This window comes from Sphaeramia orbicularis, chromosome 21, assembly GCF_902148855.1.
Source record: "Sphaeramia orbicularis chromosome 21, fSphaOr1.1, whole genome shotgun sequence".
In the NCBI taxonomy this organism is placed as follows: Eukaryota; Metazoa; Chordata; class Actinopteri; order Kurtiformes; family Apogonidae; genus Sphaeramia; species Sphaeramia orbicularis.
In genome coordinates, this window is record NC_043977.1 from 49,853,176 (window position 1) to 49,873,521 (window position 20,346).

Sequence of the window (20,346 nt, forward strand, 5' to 3'; positions counted from 1 at the left end):
CAGAGCTTAATGATAGGCTTATCATTTCAATCAGCTGTGTTGGAAGAGGGATACATCTAAAACATGCAGGATAGTGGCTCTCTAGGACCAGGGTTGCTGACCCCTGCCCTAGTGCTAAAAACCAAATATAAAAGATGCCACATTCACAACAAACATTTTTTGTCTTTTCTGTGAATTTATGAGTAGGTAATAACAAGGCTTTCCACACATTTCATATAATTATCTGTGTTGTGACTTAAAATATTTTCTCTAGGTTTGGGAAGAGGACTTCAGTGATTGGCTGGTTCACATCATTTTGAAACATTACGATGTGTACAAAAAACAGAAAACCTAGAGCAGATAATAAACACATCTGAAACTATTTGATGCTCTCCACATTGATAATGCATTATTTTGGCTTGAAATGACTTGTGAGCTGTGCCAAAGCCGTGCAAGAAAACCCTGTAAAAAAAAAAAAATAGTCCATTACATGATGTAACCTTAACCTAGAAAGCAGTGGAACAAATCAGAGCTGACAACCAAACAGACAGAAGTTTTTTGTTTTTATTTTTTTTATTTACGAGTCATCTCCACATGAAGGCATAAGAAATGCTTTCGTATACATCTTTTTTCCCTAAAAATGTTTCCTACTAATACAAAAGACTTTTCTGACGTAAAATATGAAAACAAAGGTAGGATGTTTGCACGTCTAGACATGTTAATTTATTTTGAGTGCATTTGCTATTCTGCATCTTCACTTCCACTTCCTGCCTCAGGCCCTGTGGGTTCAGCCTCATCATCTTTTCCTGGCTCATGGTGGTCTGAAGCTTCTGGCTGAAATTCCTCCATTGGTTCGTCACATGGCTCTGGTTGAGGTGAGGGTGTGTCTGGTTCTCTTGTCGAATCCTCCTGAAGAAAATCAGACAAAAAGGATGTAACATACAGACGATGTCAGGTAAAAATGAAGAACTCCCTCTTTGTGATGGGGAGCATAAAATAATTTTAGTTTTAATTTTAGAAATGAAGAGTTGAGTAGAGAAGTGGACTGGGATGGAAGAAATGGACTGGAGAGGCTTTGAGTTGACATTTCAGATGTCATCTTGGCTTTTTGGAACCAGAGGAGACCGTATTTGGACTAAAAGGATCTGTAAGTATTGCATAATAGTAACTTCATTTCATTTCTAAGCATATAAATTAGCCAGCTAGCTGACAGCCCATATAATGCAATACAGAATGAAGGCTAGCATCAGCTAACACTGAAGTATAATTCATGTAAGATAACAGGCTGACTTTTGTAATAAAGGATGAGTAAACTTCATACAACAGTTACAATTTCCTTAATAACTTCTTAACCACAAAAGCTATGAGAAGGTATGCTGTCTTCAATGAGCAGAAGCTAAAAATATCAAAACCTTCCAATCCTTCCTTTTTCTTTTCAGTCAAATGCAGTTATTTGGCCTCAGTCTCATGCAGTGGATGGTGTTCCTTGATTCACATATGTCTTATACAGATCCAGAACACCATCTTAACTAGTGTATGTATCATATGCTTATTTCCCAAGGGATGAATACTGGATACTTTGGTTTGAAGTTGCAGGCACTGAAATTAGGAAAAAAATGCCTAAATATAAACAGACTAAATGTAAAGTTAGATGAGCAGGACCATATTTAGCACCACTTCCATTTTGTTTGGAACCACGGACAGATCAGTAATTACAGTTGACCATTGCATGTTCAACCCTATATTCCTGATAACACTTGTGACCAGCCAAAGCCAGGGTGGATTTTCTACAGCCTGAAAACTGACAGAGAAGTATGTAGGGGTCTTGTATCCTCTCAGACACTGTGAATTACAATATAACATACTCAAAAATGTAAATATGTAATCTTCATTCAGCGATTCTCCAACATTTTTATAACTGTGAAAATCAGTTGGTTTACTATTAAAATGTTTGATGTGTTATTACTGGTGTTAATGAGGTAATTTCATTCTACCTGCAAGACGCTGTTGACACTTTCTTCAAGATTTCCTGGAACAGGTTGCTCCGGCTCCATTGGTTCATCCTCATCTTTTATTATGGCTGACTGTTCGACCTGTAACTCCGGCTCACTTGCAGAGGTGGGGCGAGCCTCAGTGGCAGGTGGACTGGGAATTGGTTCAGTCTGTGATGAAAACAATGGGATCAGTCCAAACAACTGAGCAGCAGTGTTCCAACGGCTGTGTGAGGTTGTAAGGTAGGGGTGTCAATCTCATTTTACTTCAGGGCCACATTCAGCCCAATATGATCTGAAGTGGACCGTACCAATAAAATAATAACATCATAAACTACAAATAATGGCAATTCCAAATTTTTACCTCCGCCAAGGAGGTTATGTTTTTGCCACGGTTTGTTTGTTTGTCTGTCTGTCTGTCTCTTTGTCTGTCCGTTAGTGTGCAACATAACTCAAAAAGTTATGGACAGATTTTGATGAAATTTTCAGGGTTTGTTGGAAATGGGATAAGGAAGAAATGATTAAATTTTGGTGGTGATCGGGGGTGGGGGGGCCCAGACCACAAAATTTCATCAAAATCTGTCCATAACTTTTTGAGTTATGTTGCACACTAACGGACAAACAGACAGACAGACAGACAAACAAACAAACAAACCCTGGCAAAAACATAACCTCCTTGGCGTGGGGGGGCCCACGGGGGGGGGGCCACTGATCAGCCTTGGCGGAGGTCTGCGCTCTCTGAGTGCTTCTAGTTCCCTATGTTTTAGAGTGAAAAATGTAAAATTACAGTATGAATATGTTTACATCTACAAACTATCCTTTAAAAATGTGAACAATATTATGCCTTAGTTTATAATTTACACATGTGCATTACAACTTACAGATCACAATGGATCGATAAATACACAAAACAGAATTTGTTTTATGACATTTCAGGTTGTTCATACTTGTTCAGATTATTCACATTTTTTGTGAAAGGATAGCTTGTAAATGTGAAGATCTGTATGTAATTTTAGTTCTTTTACACTAAAACAAATAGAAAAATTTGGAGTTGTGATTAATTATAGGTTATTATGATAGTATTTTACTGGTCTGACCCAGTTGAGATTGTGTTGGTCTGAATGTGGCCCCTGAACTAAAATTATTTTAACATCCTTGGTTGTTAATGGCCTCAGTGTAATTTTTGCATTTTTAACAAATTCATCCCTTGGGCTACATTAGACCCTTTGGTGGGTTGGGTTTGCCCCGCAGGCCATATGTTTGACACCTGTGATCTAAGTTATTGATGATACTTTTACCCAAAAGGACATACAATATATTGTCTATAATAGAGAACAGACATTTGTTTTGTATTTCTTCTTTACCGTTGCCTCTTTCTCTGGAACGGGCTCTACAGGCTTGGGCTCTGGTTTTTTATTGGCTTCCAGGACAGCCATGATGGATGCAGGAATGTGAGCTTGCTGTCACACAGAAAAAAAGACAAAAAGAGGCTGAATCTGAGAAAATCCCAAGATGAAAAGAAAGAGACTGAGCGAGGCTGGTCACAGCTCTCACCTGATGAGGAGTGAAGGAGTGGACATGTTGCAGCAGAGGCTCTCTCATCTCTGGGCAGCGTTCAAACACACTCGTAAGCTGGGCGGGCGGCAACTGCAGCAGTACGCTGTATGACTGAGGCTTGGTCCTTTGGCAGCACTTCACAAAGCCCTCCCACACCTTAGGATACTTCCACACCTAGAGAACAGAATCCATGTTGGAGAAGGCAGAGTTTTTGTCTCATTTTTATGGAAGCCCATTTCTGCCACTGACTGTAATAAAGTTACAGCGTTTTTACAGCTATAAGCACAAACTGAAGTTCATATCTTTATTACACTGTATACATTCAGTCTGGTTTTTACTGTTACATTGCAAGTTTGGGAGAAGACTAAGTCCTTCAGTCATTGTGTTTTTGTTGCTTCTTCCTTGATGATCGGCTGTATGTCTGACATCATTGTCTTGTTAACTTTGGTCATTTTTACCTTCTATTGTCTGTTTTTTTTTTTTTTTTTTGCAACAATAGCCTTGTATGACTTGTCTAAACAATCAAAAAATTATTTTCACTCTCTACTCTCAACATCCAGACTGTGACCGGCTCTTTTGTTTGGACCACAGAGCTACTGTTTGATCAGCACCATGGCCTGGGTGAGGTTGATATTTAGTTTGGATCGAACTACAGAGCATGGACCAAACAAGGTAGATGTGAAACCCCCCAGTATGTTAAAGTTCAGACTTAAGCTCTGTTCGTGTGGGACTAGTAGAACCTGGCAACCTCTGATGATTTAGAAATAAACACTTCCACATCTGTGTTTCATGTAGCACATTCCCAAGGTAAAAATTAAGTATGTTCTTTCCTCAAATTTAGTGACATTATTCAGCAGTTCTACAGCTGAAGCTCACTATTAGTAGGTTTTCACTTGCAGATAACTGTTGATTCTGGTGAAAAACAGAAAACTGTTCCTGACTGTAGCTGCCATCATCCATTCATCTCATCATGTTATGCTATTTCATTCTACTAATGGATTCAACTTTGCTCCTTCAGTGAACACCCTTACCATAGCGCACATTAGCGTCCTGACTTTGCACTGAAGTGTTTTTCAAACTTTCATTTATCATCACCAGCACAGCCTCCATAGTCCTGCACCAGGAAATACACTGGATCAGTGGAACTCTGTGTTAACTGAAATAGGGTTGGCAGAAGTGGGCTTCCGTATTGTACAAAACAACTATTCCCAAAGTCTAGTTTAAGGACCCACAAGGGGTCAAAGGAGAGGTTTAGGTCACCAAATACATTTTATGCCTCAAAAAAAAAAAAAAAAAAAAAAAAAAAAAAGTTAAACAAAAAAGAATTGTCTATGATTTGCGTTTGATACGGAATGTTCATACTGTTTTGATAATTGTAGTAGAACATTGTTGTACAAATGCCTCTAATGTGAAAGGTGAAAGTACATGGTGTTTCACTGATGAGTGGAAAAAATAAGAGCCTATTAAATCTTGCAAAGTACAAGTTGGTTATTCCAAAAGTATTTAAAACATATATCTTCAATTCAGTTTTCAAAAACATGTGCATAATAAAACAAAGTTCTTGAATGTGTATCTAATTATTTATCTACTGAACACATTGCGGGCTGACGTGGCAGTAAAATTAGTCTTTTACGCACAAATTCACTCATAAATTAGAGAACAACTATGAAATGGCTCCTGGTGGTCTGTCAGTTTTAAAAAGTTGGTCCCCATGGAAGAACTTGACTCGATTCCTTTGTACCCCAGCACAGAAGACTAAGCACTCTGATCAGACTGCTTGTTGGAGGTCCTGTGGAAGTACAATGGCAAACCACTTTCGCATCTTTTGGGATTGTCTCTCTGTGGCTCCATTTTGGAGATGTGTGTCTCCTGGAGGCAGTTTTTAAGTTTAAAATCTGCTTTGACTTTAAATCATGTACTTCAGCAACTTAGAAAAACTCAAGTGTGCAAAGAGAGATAAATGTTTTTTGAGATGACTGTTAGTAGCAAGCAAGAAGGCTCTGACCAGAAAATGGCTAAAAAGAGACATACCTACTATAAATGACTGGATTGATGTTGTTCAAAGTAATGCAACACATTACATTACTGTACAATACATTACAGTAATACGTTATGGAGAGAATTAAATTTAAAGTGAGATGAAAAAAATTGATATCTTTGCTGAAAATTGGTTAAAATGACTCACCTATGTTTCAACTGTAAGGCCTGATTTTGTATAATAACAATGTGCCCCCACGGGGGGCATATCCTCAAACTTTATTGCAAAGAAGAAAATTAATATGGGTATATGAGCATAATGTTGTACGTGTGGACTGAATGTTAATTGCATTTTGGATTCTCCCCCTGCTGTTTGTTCTATTACTGTTTGGATTTGTGTTATAGTTTCTCAAAAACAACAATAAAAAGTAAATAACAAAAAAAAAAAAAGTTGGTCCCCATAAAATTGTTTAGGAAACACTGGTACAGAGTGTGTAAGCTGGGTTTGTGTGTAGTTTAGTTCTAATTGTCATTATCAGGCAACCACATTTTGGGCTAAAGTCTGCTGCAGACCTGCTTGACGATGAGTCGGGACAGGATGTTCATGACGAAACCGCCCAGTCGGGGGTACATGGTGAGAGACTGGATGACGGTTCTCATGAGCAGCATGGGGAGGGGGCTCTGCTCCATCAGCTGCTGCATCACCACTGCTAACACTTCCGAAGTGTACACATTCTTCTCCCCAAAGCACAGGTTGGTAGCTGTAGCACAAACACACCAACACACCACATATGGTTTAGAACCAGCTGTGGAAATGCAACAAACTGATCTGATGGCCCACAGACAGGCCCGTCACACTATTACATAATAACCCAATCAGATTATTTGAGCTGACAGTGATCATTCCAGTTTTGCTTTAGTTAGCTTTTGTTATGTGAACACTTTTAGTTTTATCTTGACATCTAGTTTTATCTTAGATTATATCTAAATTTAGCAGGATTTTTTAGCTCACTGAGTGGAAAAACAGCATCACCATGTATTTATTTTGAGAGAATTCAGTAATTTTAGTATACATTTCAGAAATGTATCTATTAATGTTATAGGACATGCCAAAACTGCCCTGTGCAGACCCCAAAAAGCAAACTGGAATGAAAATTTTGTTACGTTACAGCTCGTGAATGTCTTTTCTTATTCTTTCTATGATATCAGTGTATTATTAAAGTCTCATTAGGCTTATGCTATGATGTCATGAAGTGTTCAGTAAATTCTATGATCATAACAGGTCACAGTGAAATGGATAACATCTACATGTTGCCACTAAACACAAACTGTGTTTAGTTGTTTGTGTTGGTGCCTTGTCAGTCAGCGCTGACCTTTTATGATCGACTTCATATCACATTTGGTGGAGTCGATGTTGTGTAAGGCGATGAGCAGGTCTCCTGGGGTCAGAGGGGACACAGATGAAGCACCCTCACCTGAAAAACAGAATGACAAGAGGAATCCATCAGACTCCTTCTGAAACACCTGACAGTGAGGTATCACATTCATGCAAGAGAACATATTTATATAATAAACTTAAATGAGATGTTGGTAATGCCACCAATGATGCCTGTACTGTTCTATCGGCTGGGTTGCAGCACTAAACAAAGAATAATTTAACCTAAGATTTGGACTAATCCAGATTTAACATTAAGCACAGCTCTTGGCCACATTGACATATAATTTGCAAAAGTAAACCTCCTCAAGTTTGCATTGACTGGATGTTGGTTTTCAGGTGTTTTGCATGTGTTAACATGACATTTGTGTTAGAGTCTTTTTGTACTTAAAACTATTCATTTTTTGTACATTAGCTAACTCCATTTCTAAGCTACAAACTGTCATGTTAACAGCCTGTCCCTACTTTCCATGTATAGGACTCTAGCTGTATTTACATGGTCAGCTTCAAAATGGTTTTAGCCAAAGCCAAATGATGGACTACACAAAAAAAAGCTAACACAAACTACATGTAAGTATATAAAAATGTACAGAGCCTTTAAGTTAGAGTTTAATGCATTAAAATGTTTACTAACAGATGTTATCACACTGACAGAGTGTGTCTGATAATAATCATGTATGGTGCTAAGAAAAAATAAAGATTGGGAAATAAGTACAACTGATGAAAACTGACTTCTGTCAGTTAAAGATAAAATAACTGTACCATGCTGAGTGCCCAGGAGACGATTGAAGACCTCCTTTACAACTATGGGGTTGAGTTTGATCAACTTGGGCAGCGCCTGGATGACTTCATTCTGTGGGCAACAACCAGAAAGTCAAGTTTTTCATCATTATGTACCAGTACAGAGTATGTTCTCATGTCCAGATGACTGCTAGCTTGAAACAGGCCTTTACTCTCATTAACCACATCATAGGTGTACATTGCACAGCAGGGTTTGTTGTGTTTTGCCGGTAGATTAATGAACTATGAATTCTGCTGTATGTAGTGCATATAGCATGTACCCTTAGTTTCACATCTTTACCTTTTCTAAACCGTTAATAACTGGAATGAGGAAGCGGACATCTGGAACTCGCTTGTGGTAAAGGTCTCGCACCCTTTCCACCAGCTCTGGAGATGGAGGCACTGAAAGACAGAAAGCAATGTTTTCTTAAACGTGAAGTCATTTTCACAGCCAAGCGACTTAAGTGCCACTGCACAGTGTATGTTTTTACCTTTATCAGTCAAAATGTGAAGGCAGCGAGTAACAAGTGTCTCTGCTCCTTTGGGACAGTTTTCAACCAAAAGTAACAGTTCAGGTGAGTTCATCCCCATTCCACGGATCTACAAAGACAGTCAGTGCACGACATCAATTTCATGTAGCATGTCTCCAATTCAGTTTTCAAGACTGCATTAGTATTTGTACAAATATTTACTCTGTTACAAATGATAAAAACACAGTTTCAACAGGTTACAGTTTTGGAAGTGAGAGGTCACTCCACCTTCATTGTGCTTTCTCTGAAGGTAAAAGTTGACCTGTTTGCCCTAATTTACCGTCAACAGTTGTCAAGCAGTTAAAAACACATGAAGAAATAGATAAATATACAGTCCAATAGTCCAAACTTTGCCTCTACAGTTTTGCCACAGCAGGCTTTCCATGCACACATAACAGCTGCTTATCAAATGACCTCTGTCTCCTATCACACGACCTCATGCTCTGGGATTAAGTAATGTTTTTATCTTGATATATCTTCTAACAGCGGGTCTGACATTTTTTAGAGGAGCTATTCATACAGTCAAATACTGACAATAAGTCCAGACTATCTCAGAGATGTTCTAGTCACATAAAATGACCATAATAAGGCCTTCTCCAAATCACAGAGGACAGGAGATATTGATTAGTGAGAGTGACTTACAGGCTGCTCTATTGCTCGTAACACACTCCGCTTGATATCAGCGATGGCCTCAGTGTAGACGGATGCCAGCTCATGGACCAGCCGATGGTTCAGAGGCAACAGGGACAGGTAAAGGAACAGACACTGTCTCACTGTCTCCTCAGTCCAGGGCGCTGCCACCTCTGCGTCAAACACATAACAGCATCATCTTACAGGAACGAAAGACAGATGCTGAGAAGTAAAGAACCCAAAAGAATGTGAGGGAAATTTGCCTTTGGCTGGCATGAAGGGGAATTTCTAAGATTTGGAATCAAAAATTAACTCCATCTATCAAGACTGTTTGTGTCCTGCATCAACAAAAGGAACTCTAAATGTGGTGAATGGAGGTCAAGTTCTTCTCCTCCTGTTATATGTTTACTCATTATTACATGATTCATTGTACATTTGAAGTTATTTTGTTTCACTAGCTAGCCACATAACAATATAATAACATAATTTGTTGCAATGCTAGTATGGTAGCACCAAATCAATAGTGTACTATTAGTGCACTGTCCTTTAGAAAAGTGACTGGTCAGCTTTGTTAAAATGTGTTAAATAAGACATGAAAACATGCAGATCACAGATTGGTAAATCGTTCCTGAAATGCTGAGCCAAGCTAGCACGAAATCTCTGAAAACATCTGAGCAAATTTTCAGTTTGGCTCCGTCTTGATAAATCAATAATAGATTTGAGTTTAAACAAGTACATTCGTGTCTGAACAAATCTTAAAACATTTAATATTCTACATAGTTTTAAGTTTCATCTTCCATTGCTTCACTGTTGGTAGCTGTGGTAACAGTGAAAATGATGTTGTGATACATTTATGTAACGTCTCTATTATGACCAGCCTTGCTAAGGAGGGACAACACCTGCAGTGGAAATGCAGTATGCTGGTGCCCAAACTGTAAATTGAGCAAATCAAGCTGAGTTGAGCCGATACCATTAGTGGAAAAGTAACAATAGATGTCTATGAGCACTTAACAATATCTCAAATATGAGTGCCACTGTACAATGCTTTGTGACATCAGAAAACAAAAAATATTAATATATACATTTAATAATAAATGATGTGCAACAAAAGTCTAGTATTGTTTCTGAGATAACAACATAAAAACAGTCATTTTTTGGAATCTCAACTCAAGATAAAAACTCATGCCCTATTAAAGTCATCCACACGTATTGCAAACCTGTGTCTTTATCAGCCCCAAAGAGCAGAGATGGAGGGTTGGGGTGGACAAGAAGCTGCATGTAGTTCAGGGCAAACTTCTCAATGTAGTCTCTGAGCTGATCTTTCTCATACATTCTCTTAAGAAAAGCCAGGGCGGTAGTTCGCACCTAAAAAACAAAATCCGACCAATGCAAGAAAAGAAAAGAAAAGCAAAAGACAAACCCACAATCACAGAAAATCAGCGGATGCAGTTACATGAATGTGAATTAAACATGAAAAAAATGTGGAGTGAATGTTTGATCACCTTCTCCTTTTCATGCGAGCTGAGATCCAAGAGCACATGCAGGTACTGAAACTGCCTTGAGGGACGTTTGATGATGAGCTCCTTCAGAGTCGTCATGCCCAAATACACCCGTGACTGAAATGCAAGTTAACTTCAGTGGATGTGTCAGGATGCAACTCGATGAGAGATTCTGTGTTTCTGTCTTGTCATTTACCTCATCCTCGCAGTAACGCCGGATCACATCCAGTGCTGATTCTGTTATAATGGGAGCCTCCAGTACCAGTTTAGTGAAAAGTCTGCAGATATAAAATTGCGAAAATTGAGACATCTTATTTGTCCCGTGTAGGGCTACAATTTAGCGTTGATTTACAAGACATGGAAACCAACTGACAAATACAGACCTGATCAAAATCTTAAGACCAGTTGAAAAATAGCTAGAATTTACCTTTTGCACATTTGGATCTTAATGAGGTTTTAAGTAGAGCTACAATATACAAAAGCAAGAAGGGGGAGTGAGACAAAAAGCACTTTGAAAAAGTAATTTATTGAAAACAACAAGTAAACTGAAATAGGCTGTTTATCAGCTGATCAAAAGTTTAAGACCATCGCTCAAAAATTACAAAAAACTCTCCAAACCAGAACAAAAAAATTTTCTCAGTAGGACTCAGTAATGAGTAGCTCCACCGTTCTTGTTAATCACTTCAAAAATTCGTTTGGACATGCTTGATGCGAGTGTTTCCAGGAGGCTGGTGGGAACATTGCTCCAAGTGGTGAAGATGGCTTCACGAAGGGCATCAACTGTCTGGAACTGATGGCCCTTTTTATAAACTTCCCTTGCCATCCATCCCCAAATGTTTTCTATGGGATTTAAATCAGGGGAAAATGCGGGATGGTCCAAAAGAGTGATGTTATTCTCCCTGAAGAAGTCCTTTGTCAAGCGAGCATTGTGAACTGCAGCGTTGTCCTGTTGAAAAACCCAGCTGTTACCACACAGACGAGGGCCCTCAGTCATGAGGGATGCCCGCTGCAACATCTGCACGTAACCAGCCGCCGTTTGACGACCCTGTACCACCTGAAGCTCCAGTGTTCCACTGAATGAAAAAGCACCCCAGATCATGATGGCCCCCCCTCCACTGTGCCGGGTAGAAAACATCTCAGGTGGGATCTCCTTGTCATGCCAGTAACGCTGGAAGCCATCTGGACCGTCAATGTTAAATTTTTTCTCATCAGAGAATAAAACTTTTTTCCACCTTTCAATGTCCCATGTTTGATGCTCCCTGGCAAAGTCTAAACGGGCAGTTTTGTGGCGTTGTAGGAGACGAGGTCTTTGAATTCGTTTTTTGTTTTTGAAACCCTTTTTCCGCAGATGCCGTCTGATGGTTATTGCGCTACAGTCGGCACCAGTAAGGGCCTTAATTTGGGTCGAGGACCGCCCTGTGTCTTGACGGACAATCAATCGGATCCTCCGGCTCAGCGCAGGTGTAATTTTTTTGGGTCTACCACTTGACTTTTTTGTTCCATAATGCTCAGGATCTGTCAAAAAATTTAGAATGACTGTCTTACTACGTCCAACCTCAGCAGCAATGGCACGCTGCGAGAGGCCTTGCTTATGCAGCTTGACGATCCGACCACTCTCAAGAAGAGAAAGCTTCTTAGCTTTAGCCATCAGGAGGGCATGACCGTGTGAATGCCCGACAGAAAATGAGAATTTTGAGCAGATTTTGGCTTTTATAGCCTGCGGTCTTAAACTTTTGATCAGCTGATAAACAGCCTATTTCAGTTTACTTGTTTTCAATAAATTACTTTTTCAAAGTGCTTTTTGTCTCACTCCCCCTTCTTGCTTTTGTATATTGTAATTGTATTGTAATTTGATTCTGATTTGAATGATAAAGCACTTTGTGACTCTGTCTGTGAAAAGTGCTCTATAAATAAAATTTACTTACTTACTTATTGTAGCTCTACTTAAAACCTCATTAAGATCCAAATGTGCAAAAGGTAAATTCTAGCTATTTTTCAACTGGTCTTAAGATTTTGATCAGGTCTGTGTACCATCTATTCTATGGTGATGTTCAGTCTAAAACTAAAGAATTACACGTTGGCAATACATAGCAATCACAAATAAACTGATGTTCACCATTTAAGGCAAATACACATACATCTATTTTTTTTTTATTTAGCACCTTTCTATCATGGAATTACATAATTATGGAAAAAGCTGTCATGTCATGTGACCCAGTGACACCAAATCTATACTTAGCACATTGGACAAATAAGACATACATAACTGTATTGGATTTTAGCATTTCTTTTATATTAATAGTTGCATGTAAAAATAAACATTTTCTCCCAATAGGCTTAAACCTTTAAGCGCCCAAGTCCCAATATTGCTCCTCGCAACAAAACTGAATGAAACAGACAGCTGTTTGAAATCTTGACATCAAAATTGAATATCTAAAAATAAATAAACTCTGTCCCCAAAAGGGTTAACTTTTCTTGTAACTACCAGATCCTAATGAAATAACAAGTCAAGGTGTTAAATGTGCAGTAGGGAAAGTGCCCCCAGAAGCCTGTGTCTCCTTGTAAACCCTGGTAAAACAGTATCCTCACCCGTCTCTCTGCTCCGGTTTCTCCTGCAGCCCCGACAGCAGTGTGTAAAGGCAGTGGTCGTAGCTGTCCAGCAGCCCTGCAGGCAGCTGACTGAGGTAAGTGTTGTACTCTTGGTAAAGAAGAGAAAATGCCAGGTCGCTCCTCGTCCTGATGTCATCCAGAATAAACTCCAGCACATCTCCTTTCATCATCCCCTCAAACTGCGTCACCAGCCTGGACAGGAGCTTGACTCTGACCTGCGGTGACCATTTAGAGCCAGGTTACACAAGTGATCAGTTGGTGGGGGGTAACACACGACAAGACATCTCACTAGGAGGAGTCTCTGATAGTGCCACCATGACTCCACATTTGGAAACTTCTGTACTTGCATGACAATTTCTTAAATCTCACTGAAATCATTCTTGACATGTGCAATTTTATTAAACTCTTCTTTACAGAATTGTTTTAATTCAGCCATATTGGAGGGTTTTTGAGTATGAATAGCCAGAAAGTTTTTACCAGTTTCACAGAAGTACTTGTTCACAGCATTGTACTTTATTACTGTTTGGATTATCACCAGCCCTCTCATTCTGATAAGAAAATTCCTTCTGTTCAGATTGAAAAGGTTACATAACGTGTTTTTAATTTAACTGGAAAGTAAGTCTGATTATCAGCGCTATATCAGGATCTGTGTAAACACAGTCACTGAAAATGCATTAACATGCATTGCACAACATTAAAGTAAGTGATAAATACTTAGCAGAAATCTGACTCACTAAGCATCAAACTCAAGGTAATTATTGAATTGAACATCAACAGTAAAACCTCTATTTTTTCCTCAAAATCGCCCTATTGTAATGATAATATTTCATGTTTCACAATTTCCTTGCTTCTGTCAGTCAGATAAATTCCACTTAGCTTACTTACATGGGACATGCCACTCTGAGCAATTGCCTTTTCTGAATGCAGGATGCGATTGACTGCTTTTGAAGTTAAGTTTTCAGTCTGGGTGTCTGACAAAGGCTGGATGACATCTGCCAGTCGAAACACCTTTTTCCTCCCACTTGCACCTGCTATTCTGTAAAAAATGAAAGAAAACCAAACAAGGTGTTTAATCCGTCTTATAGCGTCTAATACTTCAGAGTTGTGTGTGTTTTAAGTGACTAAGCTCACTTGGTCTGTGCTGAAGGAAGGATGGGTTCAGGAAGCCTTTTGACTGCAGCTGCAGGAGCATCTGTGGTGGGCTTTTCTGCATAACCCCCCACTACAGAGATGGCCTGGCCCACCATCACAGCTGGAAGTTTCCTCTTGATGAGCAGGTCCTTACCTCCACTATCTTCCCCAGTACCATCCTCTTTGCCTGCCTCATCTTCTCTGGCTTTGCATTGCTCAAGTCCTGAGAGGTTACATTTTTAATTAGACTCCAAACAGTATGGCTTTTTTGTGGAATACACCCATAACTTATAGGTGTTACTCACCAGGTCCTATCCCAGCAGCAGTCATCTGTGTGGCCATTAGTCGGGCTAAATGTTTAATCTGTGCATCAGTACCTGCGGACTCGACAGGTGTGTATGTGGCCTGGAAGGATGCTGGCATGACATCAGGTAAGTACACCATGCTGATGAGTACCTAAACAACAAACAGATTTAGGCTGAACTGAATGGTACCATAGCGTCAAACAGAAAGCAAAGTTGTGAGCTGTTGTAACGTGGTCCGAGGACCATCATGCATCACAGACCCAGAACATATGGTCTATATCAGGGGGCCAGACTATTAAAATTATAACATAATAACCTACCTAAATAGTGTCAACTCCAACCTTTTCTGTTTTAAAGTGAAAAAAAAAATTAAATTATGAAAATGTTTACGTCTGCAAACTATCCTTTAAAAACAAATTTAGAAATATGAACAACCATGAACAACCTGAAATTTCTAAAGACAAATAAGTGCAATTTTAACAATATCATGCCTCAGTTTATCATTTACACATGTGCATTACAACTTACAGATCAAAGTAGATCTACAAATTCACAAAACATTTAGTAACAGACAGAATATTGTTAAATTTCCACTTATTTTTCTGAAGACTTTTCATGTGGTGTGTATTTGTTCAGGTTATTCAAATTTCTTGAGAAAGGATTGTTTGTAAATGTAAATATTTTCAAGTAATTTTACGTTTTAGACTAAAACAAAGAGAACATTTGAAGTTGTCATTATTTATAGGTTATTTTGACAATATTTTACTGGTCTGACCCACTTGAGATTGAATTGGGGTGTACATGGAACCTGAAATAAAATGATTTTGACATCCTTGATTATTAACATCTTCAGTGTAATTTTTGCAGGAGTCTGAGTTTGGTGATGCTCCAGCTAACAATATTTGGTGATAGCAGAAATTTGTTTTTGACTTTTTACAGAAGATTTAAATTTTTCTAACGTTTCATTTGACTCATCTTTATACCAAACTTCCAGATGAGTGTTTTCTAGCTTGTGGGTCAGTGACTTTCAGATGCACTACTTTCTACAATCCAACCAATCACAGATCTTCTTGAGCTTGCACTCATTCATGCTTTTTCTAAAATAAGGTACCGCAGGGTACAGAGGAAGGGGTGGGACTTCATCTCTCCATATCAGAAACATGTCCATATTAAGTATTTGAAGACACCCTGTTCAACTATGTAGAGTGTAACTGCTGCAACCATTTTAATGCCAGAATAATGATAAGAAGCAGAATGGTAAGAAAAATCACAGCCAAAAAGGTTTCCAATACTATTGGTGCATGGACCCCTAAAAAAATGCCACAGCAGTGCATCATATCTCACCAGGTTGGCAACATTTTCAGATGTGAGCAGTGGGTGTAGGAACTCAGCTGTGAGGTCAATAGCTGACTGTGCAACAGGGGCAGCAGGAGGCTTGGGGGCCGTTATAGGGGCTGGCTCCTCCTTGTCCTCATCATCCTCAATCAGTGCCGGCTCTAAAAAACACAGGCACCGGATGTTTGCTGAACCATCCATCTGCATTGCAGTATTAGTGCAATGGTGATTACTACTCACCTATCTTGATCTTCTTGCCCTCTGTGTATGGTTCGTGACGTGGCCGCTTGCGTTGCTCACGTGGTGCAGGCGTGGAGCGGGTTATTTCACTCTGAGGCATTCCCAGGTCCAGCAGCAGAGTGCTGATTTGACCCTGAAACTCTAGGCTGCAGGGGTGCTTCAGCACAGCTACCAGGTGCAACTTTAGATTCTTTCGGACGCTGCTAACTTGAGATTTGGCCAGAGTGGGTGGCAGATTTGCTAAAAAAAACAAAACAAAAACATTTATGAAAGATTTGAACAACAGCTTTTTTCCATAGGATTACTGCAGGCTTCAAGATGTTCTAAGCCCTTTTTAAGATCATTATGAATGTAATTTAACACCTATTTCATATCTCTACTGATATAAATTATAAGTAGGAAGTATATAAAGGAAAACAGGAGTCTGAGTTTGGTGATGCTCCAGCTAACAATATTTGGTAATGACGGTAATTTTTTTCCAGGAGATTTACATTTTTCTAACTTTTCATTTGATGCTAACATCTTCACATCAAAGTTCCACATTTGAGTGTTTTCTACCTTGAGGGTCAGTGACTTTCAGGTGTATTATTTCTTGCAATCCCGTCAATCACTGTTCTCAAAGCCAATCACCTTGAACTTTCACTTATTATTATATTAAGACAAGCAAGTGTGACTTATAGAAGTAGCTATTTTTTTGTTAGAAGAGAAGCTGTAAAAGCCCATATCACACAGTGCCACACACTAGATGAGTGTACTCTACAAGTTACGCAGTTTGGTTTAGTGCTTACGGTTCCAAATTGAGTTTTTGGTAACTTTACTACAGCATCATTAAAAATGCATTTAAAAGTTGTTCACAGCAACTTACAGGAATCTGTGAGAAATTCAGATTTCAGGGTAATTACAGAGTGAGCCAACTGTGCAGAAATCTTAGATTTACTGTGATATTTTGCAAAACCACCATTGAAAAATGTCTTTCATGTTATTATGAAAAGAGCAAAAATATTTTCATTTCATTACTGAATGGGGGGGGGGGCAACAGGGTCAGTAATAACGACACAGTCACAGTCTCTAATGCCACCTAAACTTTTAAGGCTACTATAAATCAGGCTAAGACTTATTTGTCCAATCTAGTAGTCACACATAATATACTGACTAGGGAAAGGAGCCGCTTACCATGCAGAGTTTCATATGCCTGCACCACCTCTGACATGAACATTGGCCTCTGACGGGCGATGGTAGCCAGTGAGCCCAACGCTGTAGTGAGGTTGATGCTGGAAATGGCCGGGTGGACCATGAACTTGAGCAGCTTCTCCAGTGCAGTCTTACCTTCCTCACACAAAGTATCTATAGATAGTAAGCAAGTATGAGTGACACTTCTGGATCCAAACAGCACATGAACTCATGAAGTTTCATGAGATGAGTTGTACTGGAATGAACTGGAAACACACAACTTCCCAACAATAGGATTCTAATTTTCTTACCATAGCGGATGTACAAGTGATCTTTGGGCACCTTGTCCAGGCTGATGTCACCTTCCTGACGCTTCGGCACATCAGAGTCAGATGTTCGTGGAGACAGAGTAATGATTAATGATTCTGTGAACTTGATGGCATGAGTGCGCACACCATCGTTTTCAGAGTCCAGCAGTGCCAAGACATCCCCTTTCATCTGCGTGACCATGTCCCAGCATGCCTCCTGCATGTCTGATACCGCCTTGGATCGCACCAACCACTGGAATGACAGAAACAGAGAAGTGTACAAGGGGCAAAAAGCCATCATACACTGTGCTGGTAACAGGCAAAATAAACTAAAGCAGTAATCATCAGGATCTTACACCCTCATGGACATTGGGTGCAGCTGAGGGTCTTATTTCCTTCTTACTGAATGTTGCTCAGAGAAGATAAATATCACTTCCTATGCGATTTTATTGTGGTGCTACTGATACTCTAATGATTCAGTGCTTGGAAACCATCAAAGGTCTCTGTGCTCCTATAACAGTTCAGAGAATGAAAAGTCAGCCTTTTGATAGCTTTTCACATTGCAAAGGCCTGTTAACGACTCAGAGTTGGCTAAAGTACAGTGCAAAAAACAAATTGGCATATTTCCTTTTCAACAGAATAAAGCTCCAAAAGGTTTTCTTGTACATGACATGATGCATACGCAAACCAAATACATCTAGTTGAAATCTCATGTGGAGAGAGAGGACAGAGAGGTTTAAGGTAAGGCTCAGCCCTAATAAGATAGGTGGCATTTCTTCTCCTGATTAAATGTTTAATTCTGAATGTAAAAGACTAAAATTGGGAATGATTAAATGCACAATATTTAGCAACACCAAGTCAGTGTATATTTAGTACCTGCAAAGTTACTTTGTACAGCTGTGTGAGTGTGAGGATGGCCTTCTTTACAACATTCACACTTTCATCCCTCAGTAGCATGTTCAGGTTGGCAATCAGTCTGAGGAGCAACTCGTTGTCTCTTTTACTGAAAAAGATAACATTTTAAAATTATACAAAAAGATAAAAATTCAACAATTACTACATACCACAAAGTAGTGACTGTAATCTCACCATGCTTCTTCTATGAAGCCAATGACAAACTTTCGCACTTCAATGGACTTGTCTGTTTGAAAGGCGATCATCTCCTACAGGATGAAGCAACCAGTGGATGAAGAGGATTTATTAGAACGTGTATGCTGATCTGATATTTAAATATAGATCACTTACAGAATGCAATTTTTTGGATGAAATAAAACTTAAACAGCTGGTGTCCTTAAGTTTAAGTGAGATACATTTAATGTGCATACTTACATCTAAGAAATTATCCAAAAGTGAAGGATCCTTGTTGATGATAAGCTCCTGGACCTGATAAATTAGAAATGAATACCGCCATCAATAACTTTATTCAACTTATTTTCTTTTTTGTGAAATCAAGAATAAACCTGATTCAAAAATAGATTTCTTCATTCAGACTATGCACTGTACAAAGCAAGACTTACAACTGTTGTAGGGTAACATATCAAATGAATTTGATTAATCATATTTGCGCTTTTTAACCAAAGTAAAAATGCGTAAATTAGAATATTGGTTGCCTCTTGAACATTTCCTGGTCAACAAAAGTTCATTTAACAAGCTGTTGTAATATGTTCACTAATATGTTTCTCCTGTCAGCACTTCACAGATATGCTTAATTTAACTCAAAATTATTTTTGGTCAAAATAATACACACTGACACAAAAGTACTGGGATAACACACACTATGTTCAAAGTATTCACCAAATAACTGCTGGACTACTGCTTATGACTGAAAAAGATGAGAATACCACACCTGTTTGAGCACTGCTAGCTTTTCATCGGTTGGTATCAGTGCTGCTTGATTCAGAAGATCCACCACCTCGAAGTGAAGAGAAAAAACATCCTCATATAGGCATTTATTTTTCACTGCCACTGATTCTACTAGTTACACTGACAGTACCAGTCTGATTATTACCAAACGACTAATCTATCCTCTCCATTTAGGACTGCATTCAGGTGTAGACAGCTTACCTTTTCACTGGTGGTCATGTCAATAACTTGAGGAGGTTGAGTTTCCTCCTCCTCCTCCTCGAAATCCATTCTGCTGTTTCGCTTCCTTTAACGCTCAAAAAACATTGTCTCCAAAATCCAACGAAGCACTGGCACCTGTGACACATATATTCGCAGTAAGTAACGGGGATGCCAGGGACACTCATGACAACATTAGCTTATACATTGTTAACGAACTGGTTTTAACGAGCTAGATGTTCTTTGCATAAACGTAACTGTTAGCTTTACATACATCCACCACATTTCACACTAAAATTGCTTAATATCATGCTTTTAATAACAAGGGTTTACCACAATCAATAATACTTTGTCTCGGCTCGCGTTCTAGCCACATGCTAACCACCAAGCTAACGCTGAGTTGCCTAAACAGTGTTTTTACAGATTTCTAACTGTTACTTACTTCTAAACAAACAATTTATTTAGTTGCAATACACGCAATTAACTGGTGCTGTTGTGTCCAGCTATCAGAAATTAATTTGCAGCGTTAATTTACTCATTCGACATAGCGCTAGTAAGCTGCCATGTTTGATTCAAAGAGCGCTACCGCTTTTCTTCTTCGGCTGCATTGTGTTCAATTCACAGAACATTACAGCCACCTGCTGGACACCCAAAAAACAATAGTACAATGTTTATTCTATATTAATTATTTACAGTCAATGATTTATTCACTTTAAAACGTATGTTAGAGAAAAATTTGTTTTTCAGAAAACCTAGAATAATTTTTCATTCTACATGGTGTCACATTGTCGTCAATACCCATGGAGTT

General features: G+C 39.0%; 1 protein-coding gene across 2 annotated transcripts; it reads right to left on the minus strand.

The window, feature by feature from the left end:
* Positions 1–529: 529 nt before the first annotated feature.
* On the minus strand, positions 530–20,129 carry sympk (symplekin). Of its 2 annotated transcripts, none has more exons than XM_030124583.1 (27): positions 19,981–20,129; positions 19,542–19,676; positions 19,324–19,389; positions 18,807–18,860; positions 18,567–18,640; positions 18,354–18,480; positions 17,481–17,730; positions 17,173–17,343; positions 16,000–16,239; positions 15,769–15,920; positions 14,425–14,575; positions 14,120–14,342; positions 13,874–14,024; positions 12,968–13,203; positions 10,575–10,656; positions 10,382–10,495; positions 10,097–10,244; positions 8,892–9,052; positions 8,211–8,319; positions 8,021–8,121; positions 7,702–7,792; positions 6,878–6,979; positions 6,078–6,265; positions 3,525–3,701; positions 3,335–3,430; positions 1,974–2,141; positions 530–885 (listed from the first exon to the last, which is right to left on the minus strand). In XM_030124583.1, exons 2-27 carry the CDS (start codon positions 19,608–19,610, stop codon positions 721–723), a joined length of 3,666 nt encoding a protein of 1,221 aa, XP_029980443.1. In that variant the 5' UTR covers positions 19,611–19,676; positions 19,981–20,129; the 3' UTR covers positions 530–720. The 2 variants fall into 2 exon arrangements, with proteins under 2 accessions (XP_029980443.1, XP_029980442.1); XM_030124582.1 differs by having other exon boundaries at positions 530–888.
* Positions 20,130–20,346: the final 217 nt, after the last annotated feature.